At 45.0% G+C, this 19,875-nt stretch overlaps 1 protein-coding gene across 1 annotated transcript; it reads left to right on the top strand.

Annotated features, from left to right (window-relative positions):
• Positions 1-5,503: 5,503 nt before the first annotated feature.
• Positions 5,504-14,790, top strand: RTP2 (receptor transporter protein 2). Its single transcript, XM_008529680.2, has 2 exons — positions 5,504-5,821; positions 8,780-14,790. The coding sequence occupies exons 1-2, from the start codon at positions 5,658-5,660 to the stop codon at positions 9,291-9,293; spliced, it is 678 nt and encodes a 225-aa protein (XP_008527902.1). The 5' UTR covers positions 5,504-5,657; the 3' UTR covers positions 9,294-14,790.
• The last annotated feature ends 5,085 nt before the right edge of the window (positions 14,791-19,875 follow it).

Below are 19,875 nucleotides of genomic sequence, written 5' to 3'. Positions count from 1 at the left end.
AATGTTCAGGAGGGCCATTACTAGACGCTGGTATTTCAGGGCCATCTGAGCATTGGGGAAAGCAGGGTCTGTCCTGGATAGGAGGTGGTGTCCATTTTGTTTTAAATTGTGAAATATATCACGTATAGAAAGAGTACATAAAACATATACATACAATGTAAAGTATAGTTATACACTGAAAACTTGCAATAACAAACATCCAAGTCAAAAGAAAAATGTTGCCAGGTTCCTGGAAATTCTCCCATCCAGAATATGTACAACACGTAATAATCCCTTATCACAACCACCTCTCTCCCTCCCTACAGAGATAACTACTACCCTGACATTTAGCATTTTCTTGTTCTTTAAAATATTTGTCACATACATATCCATTCTGAAATGATATAGTTTATGTTTAAAATTTTTTTAACTTGTATGTATATGATTTACTTCTTTTGCTCAACATTGTGAGATTCTCTCATGTTGATGTGTGTAGAAGTAATTAATTTTTATTGTTCTGTAGTATTACTGTGTGTGTATATCCATTCTGCTGATGGACATTTGTGGAGAGAAATGGAAAAGAATGGAATGAGATGGAAAGGAATAGAATGAAAGAAAAGGAATAGAATGGGATAGAGAGAAATTGGAATATAATCTGGGTCATTCTTAAAAATGAGGTTATGAACTCATAGATGAATTCTGGTGAAAATGTGAAAGAATTTCTCAGTGATACACACCCAGGAATATAATTGCTAGATCATAGGGTCCTTGAATGTTCAGCCTTGCACTGCAATGACAGATGGTCCCCCAAAAGAGTTATCTAAATTTCCACCAACTGTCCATGACAGTTCATGCTACCCTACTTCCTCACCAACACTTGGCATGATCAGGTATTTTTATTTTTGCCAATCAGGAGAGTGTCTAACAATATTCTATTGAGATTGTAATTTGAGTTTATTTTTAATTCAGTCAGACAATATTTGCTGTTTAACTGGACATATAGTTTACTTAGGCTTAATGCATTTGCTAATACATCTAGATTTATATCCATTATCTGATTTTTTGCTTTCTCTTTGTCTCACTATATTTGATTATCTTTCTCTCCTTCTTGTTTTCTTTTGGATTATGTGTTTTCTAATAATTACACTATTTTCTGTCTCTTAGTACAAAAGTTATATATGCTCTGTTCCTCCTATTTATTTAGTAGCTATGCCCATATCATTACAAGGTAAGTATTTATCCAATTCTGAAGCGATTCAATACCTTTCCCTCCTCATGGTCAAGGCAATTATCCTTGAAGTCCTCTGGGAGTTGTGGCCAGGGCTGGTGCCTCCCATTCACCATTCCTGAAGGTACGACCCTTTGTGGTCCAGCTCTCTGGGCAAAGTGTCTCTTATTATGCTCCTGCCTTGGGTGGACCCTGGGCTGTGTCTTCCATTGTCCTGGGTCCTCTGAAGGGATTAAATACGACAGCTCCATTTCAGCAGATTTGGCAACTGCCTTCAGAGTAAAAACGCCAATGCTCTGCTCATCTTTCTGGGTTCCTGCCTTCACGTAGATTTTGGCCTAATGGTGCTTTACCACCTTGTCATATAATTAATTCTTCTATAAATAATATTTTAACCAGAATTTTTAAATTTGTGATCAGTGGAAAGGCTGGTCCTTATAATCCTCTCCTTTAATAACTGGAACTAGACAGAGTAGCATGCTCACTGCCAACCTCAAGGATGATGTCTTCTGGAACAATCTTGGGAGTGGTTAGAAGCTGGGGTGTTGAAATGCATGTTTCAAGTTTGTTAATAACCATTTTTACGAATGTCTTTCTGCCTAACTATGCAAGGGACTTTAGTAAAGCCATTTTGCTAGAATTGAAGGCATGATCCCCAAGGATCTAGATTAAGGTTTACAACTTATAGTCTGCTAAGCACACATACTCTTAGAGAAATCATGGCCTTGAAATGCAGATCTTTTTGGAGAATCTAGGACATGAGGTCTCTACGCTCCATGGGTCTCTTTTTCACTAAGGTCATAGGACACTTAGTGAAAGAATAAGAGTTAGAATTCAGGATTTCTGACTACACCACACCACAGAACCTGTTTAGCTCCACTGTTCCAGGAAGGTACCCATAATTCAGGAGGGTTCTGTGATGGATGTTATTATTGTTGAAAACATTTGGTACTACTCCTTAAAGTGCCCTCCCACCCTCTTTGGCAAGATATATTTCCCTGCCCAGCTGTAGGCCTGGCTGTATGACTTATTTTGGCCAAAGGAATGTGAGGGAAAGTTACAAATGTCATTTCAGAATGGAAGCTTCAAGAGTCAGCATAAGCTTCTCCATGCTTCCTTTTCACTTTGTCATGAAGCCTGGGATTGCCCCAGAGAGGAGTCGTGGTTATCTGTGTGTCTGTGCTGAGCCTCCGCTCATCAGAAACTGGCAACTTCTCTGAGTCCAGCTAAGGAAATCTGATGGAGGCCCTCAGATGCTCTGACAGAAGTCAGCACAGGCTGCATCTGATGAAAGTATCTCCACACTCCCTGAGTCTGACTGTCTTTTTTCAGCAGATAATTCTATATTCTTCCTTGCGGAACCACTAACTCAGTTACTCAACCTCCATCTTCTTTTTCCTCCTTGCAGGGAGCACTCCCTGCTCCCTCTTCTCTCTTTTTATTTATGTACGTCCCATAAATAGTGTCACAACTCTTCACCAAATCTCTGCCTAGGATCATGAGTCCCTGATAAAAGTGACAGCAGCTATGGCCACCCTTAACACAGACTTGGGTGCGCCGAAGCGTGGCACATAGAATTTGGATCCTTGAATCCAGCAGGAATAGAGTCTGTGTGTCTTCTCCTTCCACCCCACAAAGAGTGGAGCTTGGACCATGCTGCCTCCGCGTGCTGCATCCTGGGGATGGAGAGGCCTTCCTAACAGCTATCGAATAAGATTCCTTGGGGACCTTGGATTTTCCCTGTGGCACCTTCCACAGTTCTTTGAATTGTGGAGAGATAGGGGAAGACAAGATGTAGCTTGCATGTCTTCCGGGTTTGTTTTTTAGTTAAGAAATATCCTGAACCACTAACACAGTTTTACTCAACCTTCTCCTTTTTTTGGCCCCAAGATGCCTACGGGACAACATATTCTCACTAGTAACAATGGCTGGCAGTGGCAGGGCTTCATCCCAGGACTGGAGTGGGTGGAGGGGGCACATCCCCCCTCAAGACCATGTATTGAAATCTCTGGGGTAAGTCCTTTCAAAAGCACTTAAGTGATAAATACTTACCTCCCCCTCTTCATGACTTGTATATTTTAGGCTCCACATTGACATTCCTCATATTATGCTAATAAGTAACATTTAAGCAATGGACATTTTACAAAAGTATCTATTAACCCACATTCCAAATTGAAGAGGGGACAGGTTCTTTTATGCCCCTCCCCTTTGGCAATTTTGTTTGCAGAGTACAGGTGCACAGCATTTTATTTTATAAAGGAAAAACATTATTTTAAAAGGTATTATCTAAATTAAAAATACGGCAGCAATAAATAATGAAGCAGCCAGTGTGTGATGTGGCCACAGCTGTACACATTTAGTGATTAATGAGCTCTTAAATTATCACTTCTGGAGCAACCAATAGCATTCGCAGGAAATTGAGGTAGTAACTGTGTTCACTGATTGTATCACAAGCAAGGTTTTTGTTGAGAGAACACAGGGCTATTATACAGAAAGATGAATTATATTGGTCTCTGCTTAGACGGCTCGTACTCTAAATTAAACCTGGTACTAGGCCTAAGGGGATTGCATCATTTGAGTAAAGACAAATAATAAACACTCACCCTCTATCTTTTTGTTTTTCCTTCTTTGTCATTTGTTCTGGGAACAGTGGCACAATATGTCTCAGAGACTCACTCCTGGTATGTGTCTCTAGACTGGGCTATAAGCTCCTCAATTCATTCAATTCCTGGGAACTCATGGGATCCCATCTCACCTCGGCTGGTAGCTGAACACCAGAGACAGCCGCCAGTGAGTTGGGAGCAGCCTGTTCCTGAGGCCTTGGCCAAGTAATTTCCCATTTTCAAGCTTCAGACCTCTGAATTCAATGTCAAGAGAGTTAGGTTATGAGCTGGAGAGTTCAATGAAGACATTAGATTTTTAAAAATAAAGAACCCCTTCTCGAGCTTTCAGTTGATGGCTCTGAGACATCGTTTTGTTCTTTCTGAGAACTTTCGCACACAGCTGGTAGAAGACACTTCCCCATTCCAAGAGATGATCCAATGGTGTTGTCCCTTACCTCATTCCCACGCACAAACCACTTTGAGGCAAGTGCCAAGTGGAACTCAACACTGAAAACCTGCCTCCTAGTTCCTAGCAATGTTTTCCAATTCTGCACGCTCTTCACTCTGTGCTCCACATGTCTAGGGATCTGACTTCCAGATTAAAGAACTATAAGATGATTACAGCTGGAAGAGGCCTTAGATGCTATCAGGCACAACCTCCCCTGTGTGGGCAGAAGACTGAAGTCCACTGAGGGAAATGATTGGATTCTAGGCCACACAGATGTTGCTGCAGAGCTGGAGTAAGCTGCCAAACCAGCTGGTCTTTTCCCTGCCCTGGCTGCCTCCCTACCATGACTGTTCCTTCATCTGGATTATGCAAATTTGGAGTTGAGTTTCCTCCTAGTCTCTAAAGTATTTAAACTGGGCATCAGGGAGCTGTGGGTACCCTATTGCCTGGCCTCTTTCTGCAGCAGCTGAGGCAGCAGGAGTCTGTAGCACAGAATAAACTTGTTCCTCCAGCAGCTGCCTTAATGTGGCCTGGGACAGGAACCAAATATGAACTTTAACAATTCTATGACTCTATGAATCTGAAATGTTATTACTGTGCTTTTCGCAGCATGCTAAATTACATTCTATCTCATCAACTGGTCTGGGATCTCCCCAAGCAAAAGGACCACATGTTACTTCTTTCTTAATCCCTATGCATTAGCAGCTCAACAGTTCTGCAATAAATGAACAAATGAGCTTGGTTTTGGAAGGCCTGGATCTGAATTGGATGAACCACTTAGAAGTGTATAAACTGCAGCTTCCTGATCTGGATGAAGTGGGAAATAATCTCCACCATGACCAGCACACAGATCAAGCAGCTAGCGCTTGGCACACGGTAAATGATGCCCTGAGCACATCATGGGGCATGGGAGCTGCAGGCTCTGCATTTCCCTCTCCCTTGTTTCTCCTTGGCTTCCTGGGTGTCATAGTTAGCATAGCACATGATGTGGAGACCGTCTGGAAGAGCAGTAGGGTGAGGCAGGGCCACCGGACAGTCTTTGCCTCCTGGAGACCCCCGGAGGTCTAGGTGAGTGACTGTCATCTGGAGTTTCGCCTCCCCACCTGCTCGCTCTACTTAGCTGGTATCAGTACGCAGCCCTGCCTCCCAAGCCCAGCTCAGGGCCCTGGAACTCTCCCTTGGGACTTCCCTCCTCCCCAGCCCTGAATCTTGGCACCTTGCCCAGCTACCATGGTAACAGATTCCAGGGTGACAAAGGAGGTTGCTGGGTCCTGTTTCCTCCTGGTCCTGTTGATGAGGATTTTCAGACCACAGACACTCAACTGCACTGTACCTACCCGGGCTCTTTCTGTGTTTTCACTCAGGTTGAACTCAAACTTCCATCCCTGACAGCAGGGCCATGTCTACCAGCCTGACAACTTGTGAATGGAAGAAAGTCTTCTATGAGAAGATGGAGGTGGCGAAGCCGGCTGACAGCTGGGAACTCATCATAGATCCCAATCTCAAGCCCAACGAGCTGGCCCCTGGCTGGAAGCAGTACCTGGAGCAACACGCCTCAGGCAGGTGAGAGGCGTGGGGAGGAGGGGCCCAGCAGGCAGCCCCTGGACCACCGCCCTGGGAGCACCTTCCAAGGGGAGACAGAGAAATGTGTGGAGCTCAGTCCTGGGTCCAGCTCAGGTCGAGGAGAAGAGAAGGAACTCACAAGTGGGTTGAAGAGGCCCTGATTCTAATTCCAGATGTACCATGGACTCCCTGGGTGACTCTGGCAAGTAGTGTTCTATCTTTGGGTCTAGGTTTTCCATGGTAAATGAAGGCTGTAATATCTTCAATGCACCTGCAGTCTCTGACAGTTTAGATGTTTTCTTATTTTCATAATCTCTTAAAGAGGGGTGGGAACTGAGGGGAGGAGGCCATGAGGTCCACTGGGGAAAGCCTTAGCTTAGAGATGGGGGCCCTGTGCTCTGGTCCTAGGACTGTTCAGTCATCTCAATCCCATTAGATTTGAACAGAAAGACATTTATTGACCACCCGCTATGCTCTAGAAATTGGCCCTACAGTTAACTAACTCTCTCAACTTGGGCAAGTACCTTTCCATCTCTGGGTCTCAGTTTTCACATTTGCAAAACCAGATGATCAATCAAATTCCTTCCAGCTCTATTATCTTTGGGTCTGCGACAAAAAGATGTGGCTTTGCACAGGACTTCCTGTGGGTCCTTAGGGCCTGGCATCTCATGTTTCACAGAAGCTGTGTCTCTCTCATAGTTCAAGGAGTCCCTAAGGCCAACGGGACATGTCCATCTGAAGCCCACATGCCTCTCCTTCTTGTAGACTGGGATTTGGGGTTGCAACCACAGAATTCCCTGTCAGAGCTGCCTCAAGCTCATCTCCATGGTCTATGCAGGCCTCTTCCCTGGGTCCATGGATTCAAGGACAGACAGTACCTCTGAGCCCCTGGGGGGCCAACAGGTGGCTGTGTTCTGGAGGTGCGGATACTGATATGTTTCACGTGTTTGTATGTGAAGCCCCTGGTGGTGCAGCGTGGTGCTGAAGGTGGGAACAGGAGAAAGTAGGCTGTGGGTAGAGAGCTTACATTTGCACACTTGCTCCAAGACCTACAAATATTAGAGGGAACCTGTCTTCAGGACAAAAGACAGAGAGTCAGAGGTTGGTTGGTTCCTTTTAGTTCAAATCAATTCAAGAGACATCTCTTGGTACCTGTTATGTGCTGGGTCCTGGCACTGGCTCTGACTAGCCGTGTGTGCAAGGATGGCTCTCTGTCTCTCTGTGCCTCTGTTTCGTCTCAGTAAAAGGAAAGGCTGAGCGGATGATCCTTAAGGTCCCCTCCCGCTAGGTCTGACATTTTGGGATTTAAGATCTAAGGTCTGACTTGAGGGAAGGGAAACAACTCTGGTTTGGCTTGGTTTAGAAAGCTGTGGAAGGAGGAGATGGAAAACATGAAGCTCCTGAGCTGGCTGTGGGCGGGGTGCAAAGTGCCAGGACCGTGGGCCAGGGGTCCCCAGGGTTTAGGGGATGAGCTCCACAACTTGTGGGTCCTCTTGCCTTAGGGCTCAGCTGGTCCTATTCCTGGCTGGTGACCTGTGGATCCCAGCTGGCCTCAGGCAGGGCTGGAGAACTGCCACCTTTGTGCCTACTCTCTGCCTGGGCTCACTCTACCTTTAAGGCTTGGAATGCATTAACCTTGGTGGGCTGCAGCTCTGTCCCAGTGTGTGTGTGGGGGGTACATCCTTTTGGCTCAGGACTAATTAGACTGCTCTGCCCCGCTGACCCAGCCATGGGCTGTGCTGGGTCCTGTTCTGTGCTCATGCTGTCCATGGGCTCCAGAGCTCAGGGACAGGCTTGGTCTCATCTCTACCCCACAGCCTGGGCTGCGTGGTGCTCAGCATACAGTACGTACTAAATGGTGTCTGTTGGACTGAGTCAATTTCCTCATCAGAGGTCCTTCAGGGCCATCATACAGGGGGGTCCAGAGAGGGTCAGCTGTGAGGGCAGACTCAGTCCATGGGACTCTCGACTGTCTGTAAAGCCTCTGTGACAAGGGCCTGCAAGAAGGATGGAAAGAACTGCCCTGGAGATAGTGAGTGCTCCATCACTGAAGGTGTGCAAGCACTGCGTGGGGGCTGAGGGAGTGGGGTTTGGCTAGATGAGTCCCAGGCCATTTACCTCCATGTTTCTTGAGGCTGTGTCTCTAGAGGGCCCAGGTTAGACAAAACGGCCTCTGTGTATGTAAGTGTGCATGTGTGTGGAGGGGGATGCAGATCAGGATCCGCTTTTTTAGTCTCTACTGCAGGGCTAGACTAGAACCTGGGAGGATTTGTCAAGGGACAAATCCAAAGAGAGTGTTCTTTGCGAAGGTGCAGGGAGCAGACGCTGTAATCCTCCCGCTGCTGGCCCATCACCCATCCACCCGTCTATCCAGCGGATTCTTGGTGGTTATTCTCGGAGTTATTCTCAGCGGTCTGTGCTTGGCACAGTTGGAGGTATCTCCTCTTTTCCCCACAGCAGGCAGGATGCATGAGAGAGACGTGCTGGTTATCCCCGTTAGCAGAATAATGGGAGGTCTGAGAGAAAGGACTCTTACTGGACACCATCACCCTGCATTTCACAGATGAGAAATAAGGCCCAGACCGGGGGAGAGGCCTCTGTGCAGTGTCCAGGCACATGTGCAGTGTCCAGGAGCATGTTCTGAATACGTAAGGTTTGAGGGGAGCTGAGGCCACGGGAGGGCGCACAGGAGGCAGGCTTTAGAGCACTCCTGGAAGCCAGGTCACTGCAGCGCCAGGCTCCTGAGGAGGCGCTCCAGGCTCAGCGGAGCTCACCAGGAGGAGGTGGGGCCGGCAGGCCGGAGCGCTAAAGAACCCGGGAGCGGGGGCGGGGGCGTAAACACTCCCCCTCCACTTCCAGGTACAGGCACAGTGGGCCCCTCCCTTACAGGCTCCTCCAGGGCTGGTTGTTGCTGGGAGGGAGGCCCACCTTCTCCATCTCTCCCAACCCTCCCCGCAGGTTCCACTGCTCCTGGTGCTGGCATACCTGGCAGTCGGCCCACGTGGTCATCCTCTTCCACATGCACCTGGACCGCGCCCAGCGGACGGGCTCCGTGCGCATGCGCGTCTTCAAGCAGCTGTGCTACGAGTGCGGCACCTCGCGGCTGGACGAGTCCAGCATGCTGGAGGAGAACATCGAGAGCCTGGTGGACAACCTCATCACCAGCCTGCGTGAGCAGTGCTACGAGGAGGATGGCGGCCAGTACCGTATCCACGTGGCCAGCCGCCCAGACAGCGGGCAGCACCGCAGCGAGTTCTGCGAGGCCTGCCAGGAGGGCATCGTGCATTGGAAGCCCAGCGAGAAGCTTCTGGAGGAGGAGGCGACCTACGCTTTCGCTGGTGCTTCCAAGCCAGGGGCCCTGGAGGGCTCGGGCTACAACTTTTTCTCCCTTCGCTGGTGCCTCTTCTGGGCCTCCCTCTGCCTGCTCCTCGTCTACCTGCAGTTCTCCTTCCGCAGCTCTGCCTTCCTTTAGTGGAGCTGGTTGGGGGTGGGAGGAGGGCACATGGGGTGGGAGTGGGGAAAAGGCTGTTCTGGTCCTGATTCTGCTACAGATTCAATATACGGCGCTGCACAACTCAGTTACCTCTCTGGGCCTCAGTTTATTCCTCTGCAGAGTGAGGGGTTTGCTCTAGAAGATGTTTAGTGGTCGTTCTATTAACATTTATAGTGATGAGGGGAAGGGGAGAAGGGTCTAAGGAGGATTTAGAACACTCTAGGCTGGTGTTAGTACTAAACCCACAGGGAGGTATCTTCTCCCTGCACCTCATCCACCTCCATCCTCACCCCTCCTTTTACTCCATTTTTGTATCTCATACTCTATCAGGATGCCATTAGGTCCTGTGTTGCTCCCGCCTCATTCTCAAGGTCGTCTTCAGCTGCCTCTGACCATTCTGCCATGGTTCCCCTTGGAGCAGGCAGTTACTGCACCTGATGCATCTTTGCCTGGTCCCTCTCCTGGAGAGCCTGCTCCCACCATTCTGAAAGGCTCAGTCTTTTCACTCTGGTGCTAGAGTCCGCTTAGCTGGAGTTATTTAGATAGCACTGCCCAATATATTAGCCACTAGACATACATGGCTATTTAAATTTAAACTAATTAAAATGAAATAAAATAAAAAATTCAGTTCCTTAGTTGCACCAGCCACATATCAAGTGCTTAGAGGCCACTGGTTACCATGTTGTACCTTGTGGATATAAAATATATTCACAGAAATCTCTGTTGAACAGCACTGGTCTAGAACTTGAAATTCCCACTTGGATGTCTGTGGACTCATAAAACAAGAGGTGGGTACAGGTTTAAAGGTTCAGCATGAAGCCTTCTGGGAGCAGGGACAGGAGGGGTGGAGTACGGTAGAGATACACAAATAAATATGTAATCTCAGTGCTCCTGGTTGTCAGTTGACTGGAATCTGTGGGTCCCGGTGTTGCCTAAACTTATTTCCTGGGAAGGAGGAACTGTGGAAATTCACCACAAGATGATGGCTCTGTGTGTGTGTGTGTGTGTGCGTCTTGGTTTGGGGCTTGGAGAATATTTTTATTGTTCTGCACCACTACTTACACAAGATGCAGTATGGTGTGTGATATTTCTATCCTGTATGACAATACCTTGTAGCAAATTCTATGGCTGTCGTAGATCCTGGGGATGGTGAAGAAAGGAGTAGATGAGGCAGATCCTTGGGTCTGGATCTTCCAGGTGACAGTGGGGCTGTGTCTCTCCATTCAGGGGAAGTGATGACCAAGAGGAAACATGAGCAGTGGAGAGAGCACCCATCTCCCAGCACCTTCTGCCCAGTTCATGAGACAGCTCTATTAGGGGGAATTCATGTGCTCTGCCCACTCCCTCAGCCATAGCTGTGACCTGGGCAGTTTGATTCATGGTCTGGCATCAGGTGATCCCTTATTTCTTATTTTCTGGAATAGGAAACAGAAACTCTCCTCTTCACACCCCTAATAGCTCTCTGACATTCACAACTTTCTATAGCTCACCTTTAGAGCCTCTGCCCCAAGTAGGGCCTGAGAACTGAAGATGAGATTCAAGGCTGGTGTGTCTGGCTGGATGTGATCCCAGAGATGGGCTGCTTTGGGTACTGTGTCCCTGCTGTACGTGCAGGCTGGCTTTAGTCTTCTCCAGCTTTGGCAGGGGCTTTCTAGTGGCTTGTCCAGATTTCTCTGTGGACTTTAAGGAGCAGAGAGCTAGGCAATCTGGAAGAATCTACCTTTTTTTTTGGTTAGGTGCAGTGGATGTATTAGGCTGGAGCATTTGCAAACTAGCGGGCATGTGAGGTTGTGTTCATGGCTATCAGCTACAGAGGATGCAGCTGGGCTTGTACAGAGTATGTGCCCCATGGGATGTTGCTCACCTACAGACACATGATGACTTCTGTGGAGATGAATGCCAGGATCCCGGGAATCAATTAGTCTCCAGAGGACTCTCTGCCCCCTGCCTTGGTCTGCCGTGGGAGTCTCAAGGGGACATGAAGGCAGGATTGGGTTGAAGCCAGCAACATCTCTTACTGAAATAGTTATGTGTGGGGCTCAAGGTAGACTGTCGAGATTGTGTCAAGGGGGAGGGTCAGACCTCAGGCGAGTCAGTAAAGGTGGGGCTCTGAGAGGAGGCCTGGGAGTTGAGGCATGAAAAGCCACTGAAAATGGAATTGAGGGTGAGGGGTCTAGAGATGGGGAAATGAGATGCGGTCTAGGAAGAATTCCAGGAGATAAACATATTCTTCCTTTTTGTAAGCTCATTCTTCTCAGTATAAAGATAGCTTGTCTTTCATATTTAACTAAAATGACCCTCTCTGACTCCACATCCCCTGTAACTATTGCCATGTATTTTTTTTAATTTCTTCAAAGCCAAGTTTCTCAAAAGAGTAGATTATATTTATCTCTACCTCTTATTTATTCCTTAATTCATGGAAGTCTCATTTCCATGTCCCTAACACTGTCCCCCCACACCCCAATGCCAAACCATCAGCCACTTTTCTGTTTGTGTCTCTCTTGATCTTGCTGCTGCATTTTGCACTCCCTTCTTGAAGATTCCATGACAGCAGTTGCTCCTTGTTCTCCTACTTGTGTTTTCTCTCCACTGCGATATTCTTCCTTTCACCCATCCCTTAAATGCTGGTGTTCCCCGGGAGTCTCTCTCTCTCTGCTAGTTTTTCTGCAGTAACATGTGCCTCATGACTTAGGTTTTCACTGCATATGAACTCCCCGTCTTCATAGCTCCTCTAAGCATTTCCACTGAGCTCCAGACCCCAGACCAATTGACCTGTCCGCTGGGAGCACCTCGGCATGACCAAAGCTGATCTCAGCATTTTGCCATCCACACTTACTTCTCCTACTTCTCAGGAATCTGGGAGAAGCTCCCGACCCTCTCTTACCGCCCCGCCCCACCCCACATGAATGGTCACGGTGTCCCAATGATTGCTCTTCCCAAGAACCTCTGGGGTCGGTCTCCTTTCTTTCTCTCTGGCTTACTGCTGCCCAAACTCATCATTAGGGTCCCTTTGCCTCTGAGGCCTCCTTAACCATCATCATTCCTGGAGCCCTCCCCCCCCACCCCCGCTTACAGCCCACCCTGCACTCCACCAATATCCTAGGGAGGTTTCTAACAATCAGATATGATCAGCTCACTCCCCTGCTTAAACTCTTCCAGGGCTCCTTCCTGCTAATGGATACAATTTAATCTCATTAGGCGGGCACACCTCATTTCCCAGATAATAATAATACACAACATGTATTGAGAAGGAGCTCAATAAACATTTGCTATTATAATATTTTACTGTGTGAGGCGCTGCGCTAGCTGGTCTGTGCGTTGTCTCCTTTAATTCCGAAAACAGCCCTTTGAGGCAGGTACTATTATTATCTCTATTTTATAGCTGAAGCTTAGGGAGGTTAAGAAACTGGTTCATGGTGACCAGTTAGTGCATGATGGTGCTGAGGTTAAAATCCAGGATCTCTCTGATTTTAGAGCTTGAGTTCTCAGTCACTGTGCTATCCTGCTGCTCTGATCGAGTCGATGCTCCTCCAACTCTGATGTTCACTCTCCCTGGAACACCTTCCCATCTGGCTTTTGAGAGTTTTTCCTTTAGTCTCAGCTTGAGCATCAGCCCCGCTAGGAAGCCTTCTTTCACAGCCCCAGGCAGTGCTAGGATCTAACCACCTTGAGGCGACCTCTGCTACTGCACTTCTCATATTGTATTGTCACTGCTTGTTTGCATGTGTGTCTGCCTCCACTGTCAATTGTTTTTCTTCTGTCTATCCCCAGTACCTGGCACAAAGTAACTGCTTGATCAGAATGGTTGACTGACTAATGTTGGATGCAGTATTCTCTACCACACCCTCCCTCCCACCAAGGGCCATCCTGTGTATGTTTCGTAAACTGTGATCCTCTCAATCTGGAAGGGAAGGAAAGGCTGACTTTGTATCGGCCATTATGTGTAATTTCCCCTTAATAACAACCTGTGAATAGGCCCCATAATTATTCACAGTTACAGAGGGGAAACTGAGTCTTAGCGAGATGTTCAGTTTTGTAAGGCTTGTGAGCTGGTTAGTTCAAATCTGGTACAGAAACCCAGACTATCAAGAAATAAATAAGCCTGTTTGGGCTCAATACATGACCTGTATTGAGATTCAACTCAGATCCTGGACTGGGACCACAGCACCTTGTCCAGAGGACAGAGCCACCCACTAACTTCTGGATGGCAGCTGGACTTCAGACCAGTTCCTAAAGACAGAGAGGGAACTTGGACTTCCAGAAACCTGGAAACAGAGATGGCTGAAAAGTGAGCAAAAATTGTCTGCTGGAATAGTTGACAAGAAGTTTAGGAGAGAACTCTGGTAGACACTCAGTGTGAGATTACCCACGTGCTCACGTACCTGTGTCACTGCAATGTGGGATGCGTATTTGTTCCTCACCTCTAGTGAGGCCTGAGTGATCCATCAACAAGGGCCTCTTATTATTACTTTTTGGTTTCTGTGTATACTCTGCAACTACATCTGTGTTATCGGTGATATAGGAAGGCAGTGCTCTATAACCCCTGTGTTGCATCTTTGTGCTGATTTTACACCATCGAGTAAGCAAATACAGCTTGCACCAATTGCTGGTTGGCAGTTGTTTGCAGAGTACCTGATGCAGAGGACAGTAAGGCATGCAAAGGAACACTGCACCAAGACTCCAGAGATCTGGGCATCAGTCCAAGGATACAGTGGAGTGTCAGTATAAACCCGTTAACATCCCTGGGAAATGGCATGGTTATATAGCTGTAGTCCTTCAATTTCACCCATAAGTCAACATCCATCTACTCTGGTCTATTTTATTCCTGGTTTGTCGTAAGTTCCAGGATCACAAAGATAATCAGACATAGCCTGACTTGGAGGGCTCACCATGTGCGCTAGCCAATGCTGTGCTAGGAAAGGGGACTACCTAATCCTCCCTAGGGGATGAGGGGCTGACAGGGAGCTAAGTGCATCCCAGGCTGAGTGATGAAGGAAGACCCCGAGGCAGAGATTATTTCATGCTCAGGTGATGTATCAGAAGAGGGCAAGAGGATGGAGCAGGAGAGGAATTTGGAGCACCAAACATAGGGCAGAAAAACAAGGTAGGCTAGAGTTGGGTGAAGTTCTCTTGGCTCAAGTAAGGAGTGAGGTAGGAGCATTTTGGTTTATGATAGACATTTTATTGTCATGTTTAGAACTTGTCTTTAAAAGCAAAAATAAATAAAGGTAGTACTGAACAGCAATCCTACCCTTGTGCCTTCTAGAAACATTTGAATTCCTGTTTATGTTGTACAAGGCACTATGTGTGTATTAAAGGAAGCATTTGGTGTTCCCCCTCATTCTGATCTTCTCCATCCATCTTTCTTTCTCACTCCAGTCATTTAGGATAGTCTGTTTTCACTTTAGGTGTAGAAATGAATGATCTCTTCAAGTGTTCTTGGGCAATGAGAATTTTGGCTGCAAATCACAAAACTAGTATCTTCAGTCAAATAACTCAGAAAAGTTTGTTTAGTCAATGCTGAAAATAAGGTCAATTAACTAATTTCATTATTAGCCAAAGTTAGTTCATTTCTGGTCTCTATTGTTCACATAGGTTGAATTCAATTGAGAGCAGTTACAGTATAGATGATTTCCTTTTTTGCTTTTTGGTTCCTTTTTTGCTTATTTCTACAATAAAAATGAGTTACTTCCTTAAAGATTTAAGCATACATATGTCCATATTCATTATATATAGTAGATTCATTAAACAAGAATAATTCTTCCTGATAAAATAAAGTATATAAAACTTTTGATTATGTATATGTGTGTGTTCATATAGCAAAGTGTATATAAAAGATGAGAAAGAGGAAAGCAGCCCCTGACATCTTGGAGCTGGCCTCACACTCACAGCTGGGCTGTGGTCCTCTCCTGTAGAACATAAACTATTCCGTAGAACACCAACCTCAGACAGACTGCTCTGGGATGATGCTGGATGAAGGCAAGCATGAGACTACTCCATAACTGTGTCTGAACACAGATAGAAGCACGAACATTGTCCAAACCATAAGAAGTGACTCAACAACCCCCATCCTGGCAAATGTGGATGGCTGCTACTTCTTTACCTGTCCCAGCTTTAGTCTTGTTCTCATATTCTTGTGTTCTAGATAAGAATTATTAAGATACCCAATCAGAATCATCCCCGCTTTCTGACAGCATCCAATCCAGAGCAAAGCCCACTTACATAACCTTCCCTGACCTGCCACATGCCCCAATGCTACAGTGTGTTCTTTCTAACACCCTCTTACTGAGATGCTTCATGATTCCCAACTGCAACCTCACTCTTTGCAAGGAGTCAAAACACCCAACTTTGTTCAGTGACATGTGTATTCCTTGTTGTCTTTGGCTGAAGGACATTGACAAGCAGATGATATATCTCTTCTTCCAGCGCCCTTAGGGTGCTCAGATGTTTCAATGAACTTAAAAAAATAAAACAAAATAGGCAGAAAGATTTTTTCTGACTGTGAGATGTTTAACGAGAAAACCAAATAGTTAACTAAAATAAAATAAAATTCAAGGAAATTTAAAAAGGGTGTTTATAAATTTTAAGGAAAAATAAAATAAAATACATAGGCAGTTTATTTAGAAATTAAGGAGGAGAGCACTACACACAAAAGTTATTTCTGTTTTAATGCTTCTTAATCTTTTAAAAATCTATTTTACAGGATTTTGTTTGTGTGTGAGAAAGACTGGCACTGAGCTATCGTCTGTGCCGGTATTCCTCTGCTTTATGTGGGATGCTGCCACAGCATGGCTTGACGAATGGTGTGTTGGTCCACGCTTGGTGTCTGAACTGGTGGACCTGGGGCTGCCAATGCAGAGTGTGAACTTAACCACTACACCATTAAACAGGCCCCTAGGATTGTTAGACTTTTAAAAGTCATTTTTTCCATAGAAAGTCACACAAAAAATGTCTATTCTACTACTGATTACCTTTGCATTTTTTGAAAATATATTTTCACCTATATTCTTCTATCTATTTCAAGAAAGTTACATAAGCTGTTAGTTCTTCTGGCAGATAGGGAGGAATTTCACATACCTTCTTCCCTGCCAATTTGGATTTTCAGTTTTGTTAGAATAATCTACTATTTCATAATTAAGTTAATAAAATAAACAATTACTATAAAGTAATTGACATTCCCTCTCAAGAATGATACTAGACATATACCTTAGGTTTCACAATATTAATTTAGGAATCAACTTGTAAATTTTACAGGTTTATTTCTCCTCACCATCTTTACACCAGCCCACTCCACTTTTGAGTTCTTTATTTTGATTTATTTTCCTCCTTTCATTTGAAGTACTTTTGTGAATGATGTTTTCAGAGAGGGTATGTGGTTGGTCTGCCTGTCTTAGATTGGCTTTCTGTCACTCTTATCTCCCCAAATAGCTTGGCCAACTATTACATTCTGTGATCACAATATTTTATTTATTTATTTTCTCTCAAAACTTGGTAGGCATTATTTCAATGTCTTCTGGAATTTACTGAGGCGAGAAAAATTCTGTTATCGACCTAATGTTTCCTTCCTTTTACATTGCCTGCTGTAATGGAAAAAAAAATTACTGATGCAATAGCCTCACAAATCTTATAGAGAACACAAGCTAGAGAGTTTCTAAGGTTTTGCTTATTTGTTTTATTATTTCCTGCACTAACTTTGTCCATTGAGGAAAGAGAGGCATTTACTTTGATTCTTTAGATTGTTTTCATGTGTTGAAACTGCTATTTTTCATATGCTTAATGACTTCTCTCTGCTGATGTTTACAGAGGGGGACTGGGGAGCATTCTATTAGAGCTTGTCGTGTCTCTTCAAGTTATTTGGTCTCAGACAAAGAGAGAAGGAAAATACTTTATTTCACTGAAGTTTTATTTATTAGAAGAGAAGTCTTGCCGCCAAGGGGGTGGTAGGGAGGGAGCCCTGCTCAGATGCAGCTACCCTGCATGGCCTTAGGAATATGGCAAAACATTTCTGTATTTTGTCGTAGATTAAGTCGTAGGGGTACTGCTTCTCTCACTGACTGACATGAATGCCTGATTAGGAGATGACTTTTTTAGGCAGCATCCCCTTGCTTTAATTTCATGCAAATTTAATCTGGAAATTAGTGCAATGACCCGATGCTCCCTGGGTGGGGACCTGGTGCAGTTCCAGAGGTAAGATTGAGATTTTCCTCCATCAACTGTTGTTCCATTTGCCTTCATCTCCAAACCCTGCCACTCCAAACTTGGGAATGTTAGTGTAGGGGAGGAAGATAAATCCTCTTGTCTCTGGGTCCTTCTGTCTAGTCTGTGAATTAAATTGACATGAGACAGAATAAGAGGAGAAAATCAAAGACTTATAACATGTATACATGGGAGACACTCAGGAAAACTGAACAACTTCCCAGAATGGCTGAGGTTGCCACTTTAAATACCATCTTCAGCTAAACACAACGGAGGGTGTTGAGGGTGGGGAGAGTCCGTTCTGGGAGATTACCAGAAACAGCACAGTAAACAAGAGCAAGGTTATTATGCAGACTTAAGTCCTTGCCTTCTGCATTGATAAGAGTTTCTAGAGATAAGGTCATTCTCTTCTTCCTGGTACATAGAGGGAGACATCTTTACAAATGGAGATTTCCTTTACAAATGTAAATGTCTCTTACAAAGGGAAACTTCCACTTGGTTCAGTGCTTCTTCACTGTCTGCAGTTTCTTAAAAGTAACCAGACTAATCCTCATGCCAAAGAGACACATCTTTTTTTTTTTTTTTTTTGGTAAGGAAGATTGGCCCTGAGCTAACATCTGTTGCCAATCTTCCTCTTTTTTTTTTCTCCCCAAAGCCCCATTATGTAGTTGTATATCCTAGTTGTAGGTCATTTTAGTTCTTTTATGTGGTAGGCCATTACAGCATGGCTTGATGAACAGTGCCTAGATCTGCACCCAGGATCTGAACCAGTGAATCCCAGGTCACCAAAATGGAGTGTGCAAACTTAACCACTCTGCCATGGGGCCAGTCCCAGAAGACACATCTTGAGGTGGTAAATTCTGCTCTCCTACATTAGTTAGTGCTTTTTTGCTAGGGGAAGTAGTCCTTTCTTTTTACTCCTAAGGTGAATTTTTCATTTCCTTATGGAGATTCAAAGATTAGTCCACATTCAGTTCTGTCATAATTGCCACTAGATCGTACATATATTTCTCAGCATTTCTGAAATGTAGCATTTGTGGTTTCCAGTAAATACAGGTCTCTTCCTACTTTGCATTTGATTTTGCCAATGGGGAATTTGAAAAGTTTGGAAGGTTTGGAAAGTAAGTATATGGGTTGAGTTCACCATCTTGAACCTGAAGTTACTACTTCCAATTTGCATTTAAAAAACTACTCCTGTAAACTAATTTGAATCTTCACTAGAACAAGATGGTTATAAATAAATAACTGATATAGATTTAGATTCATATTACATGATCTTTAAATAATTTTTTTAAAAAAAATAGTACAGTGCATTCATACATCTCTAGCCCTTTAAAGAGTTCCTTTCCTAGCTGTGGCAGACCACTAATTATCTCCTAAAGTCTGTTGTGTCCTTTTTCCACAGCAATAGGATTTTAGCTGGGCACACGGCCATGCAGAATAAAGGTGACTTATCCCAGACTCCTCTGCAGTTAGATATGGACATGTGACTAGGTTCTGGCCAATAGGACATAAGTTACAAAGAAGTTATATGTAAAAAGTTTTGGGAAAATTTTCTTAAAAGACAATGTTTAGGTTATCTATTGCAGTTTAAAAAAACTTAGAGGCATAAGACAACAGTCATCATTTTATTCTCTCTCATGGTTGCTGTGGTCAGAAATATGGGAAGGTCTCAACTGAGTCTGATTCTGGGTCTTCTGATTCTGGATCTCTCATGCAGCTGCAATCAGACGGTGACTGGAGCTGAAGCATCTAGGGCTGGCTAGGTAAGTCTCTTTTTTCACATAGTCCTGGGACTTTTTCATGTGGGCTCTTGGGCTTCCTCACAGCATGGCCACCTCAGGGCAGTCAGACTGCCTTGGGGACTGAAGGCTTCAAGAATGAGCATCTCAATGTGGAAAGCAAAAGATAAATTTCTTTTATGACTTAGCTTGGCAATCACATAGTGTCAATGATACCATGTTCTAATCAGAACAGTCACAAAGTCTGCCCAGTTTCAAAGAGAGGGAACAAAGACCCCACCTTTGAATAGCATGTGAAAGGCACATTGTAAGAAGAACACGTGGGATGGGAGATATTGTTATAGTCAACTTCAGGAAATGCAGTCTCGCACAGGTAATGACCGTGTGTCCTTTGCTTTCCTCATCTTTATCCTTTTTTCCATCCTGCTGCCTCAACACAGATGCTGCCATCTTTGATCATGAGGCCAAGACCACAAAATGGCAGAGAAACAAGGTAGAAGTTACCTGGTACCTAATATCACCAAGTCCCTTATCAGCCCTGGGCCACCAACCTGGAATTTTATGTGAGAGAGAAATAAGCTTCCCTGCTTTTAAAGCCATCCACTGCTATTTTGAGTTTTTAG

Source organism: Equus przewalskii, chromosome 18, assembly GCF_037783145.1.
Source record: "Equus przewalskii isolate Varuska chromosome 18, EquPr2, whole genome shotgun sequence".
NCBI classification, from domain to species: domain Eukaryota; kingdom Metazoa; phylum Chordata; class Mammalia; order Perissodactyla; family Equidae; genus Equus; species Equus przewalskii.
The sequence above is the reverse complement of the archived record's forward strand: the minus strand, read 5'-3'. Positions and strand labels throughout refer to the sequence as shown.

What these genes read in the sequence shown, in the direction of transcription:
- RTP2 (XM_008529680.2), top strand. Translation starts at nt 5,658, where the DNA reads ATGTCTACCAGCCTGACAACTTGTGAATGGAAGAAAGTCTTCTATGAG. An exon ending in GAGCAACACGCCTCAGGCAG is followed by an intron (nt 5,822 to 8,779) that starts GTGAGAGGCGTG and finishes CCCTCCCCGCAG; the next exon opens with GTTCCACTGCTCCTGGTGCT.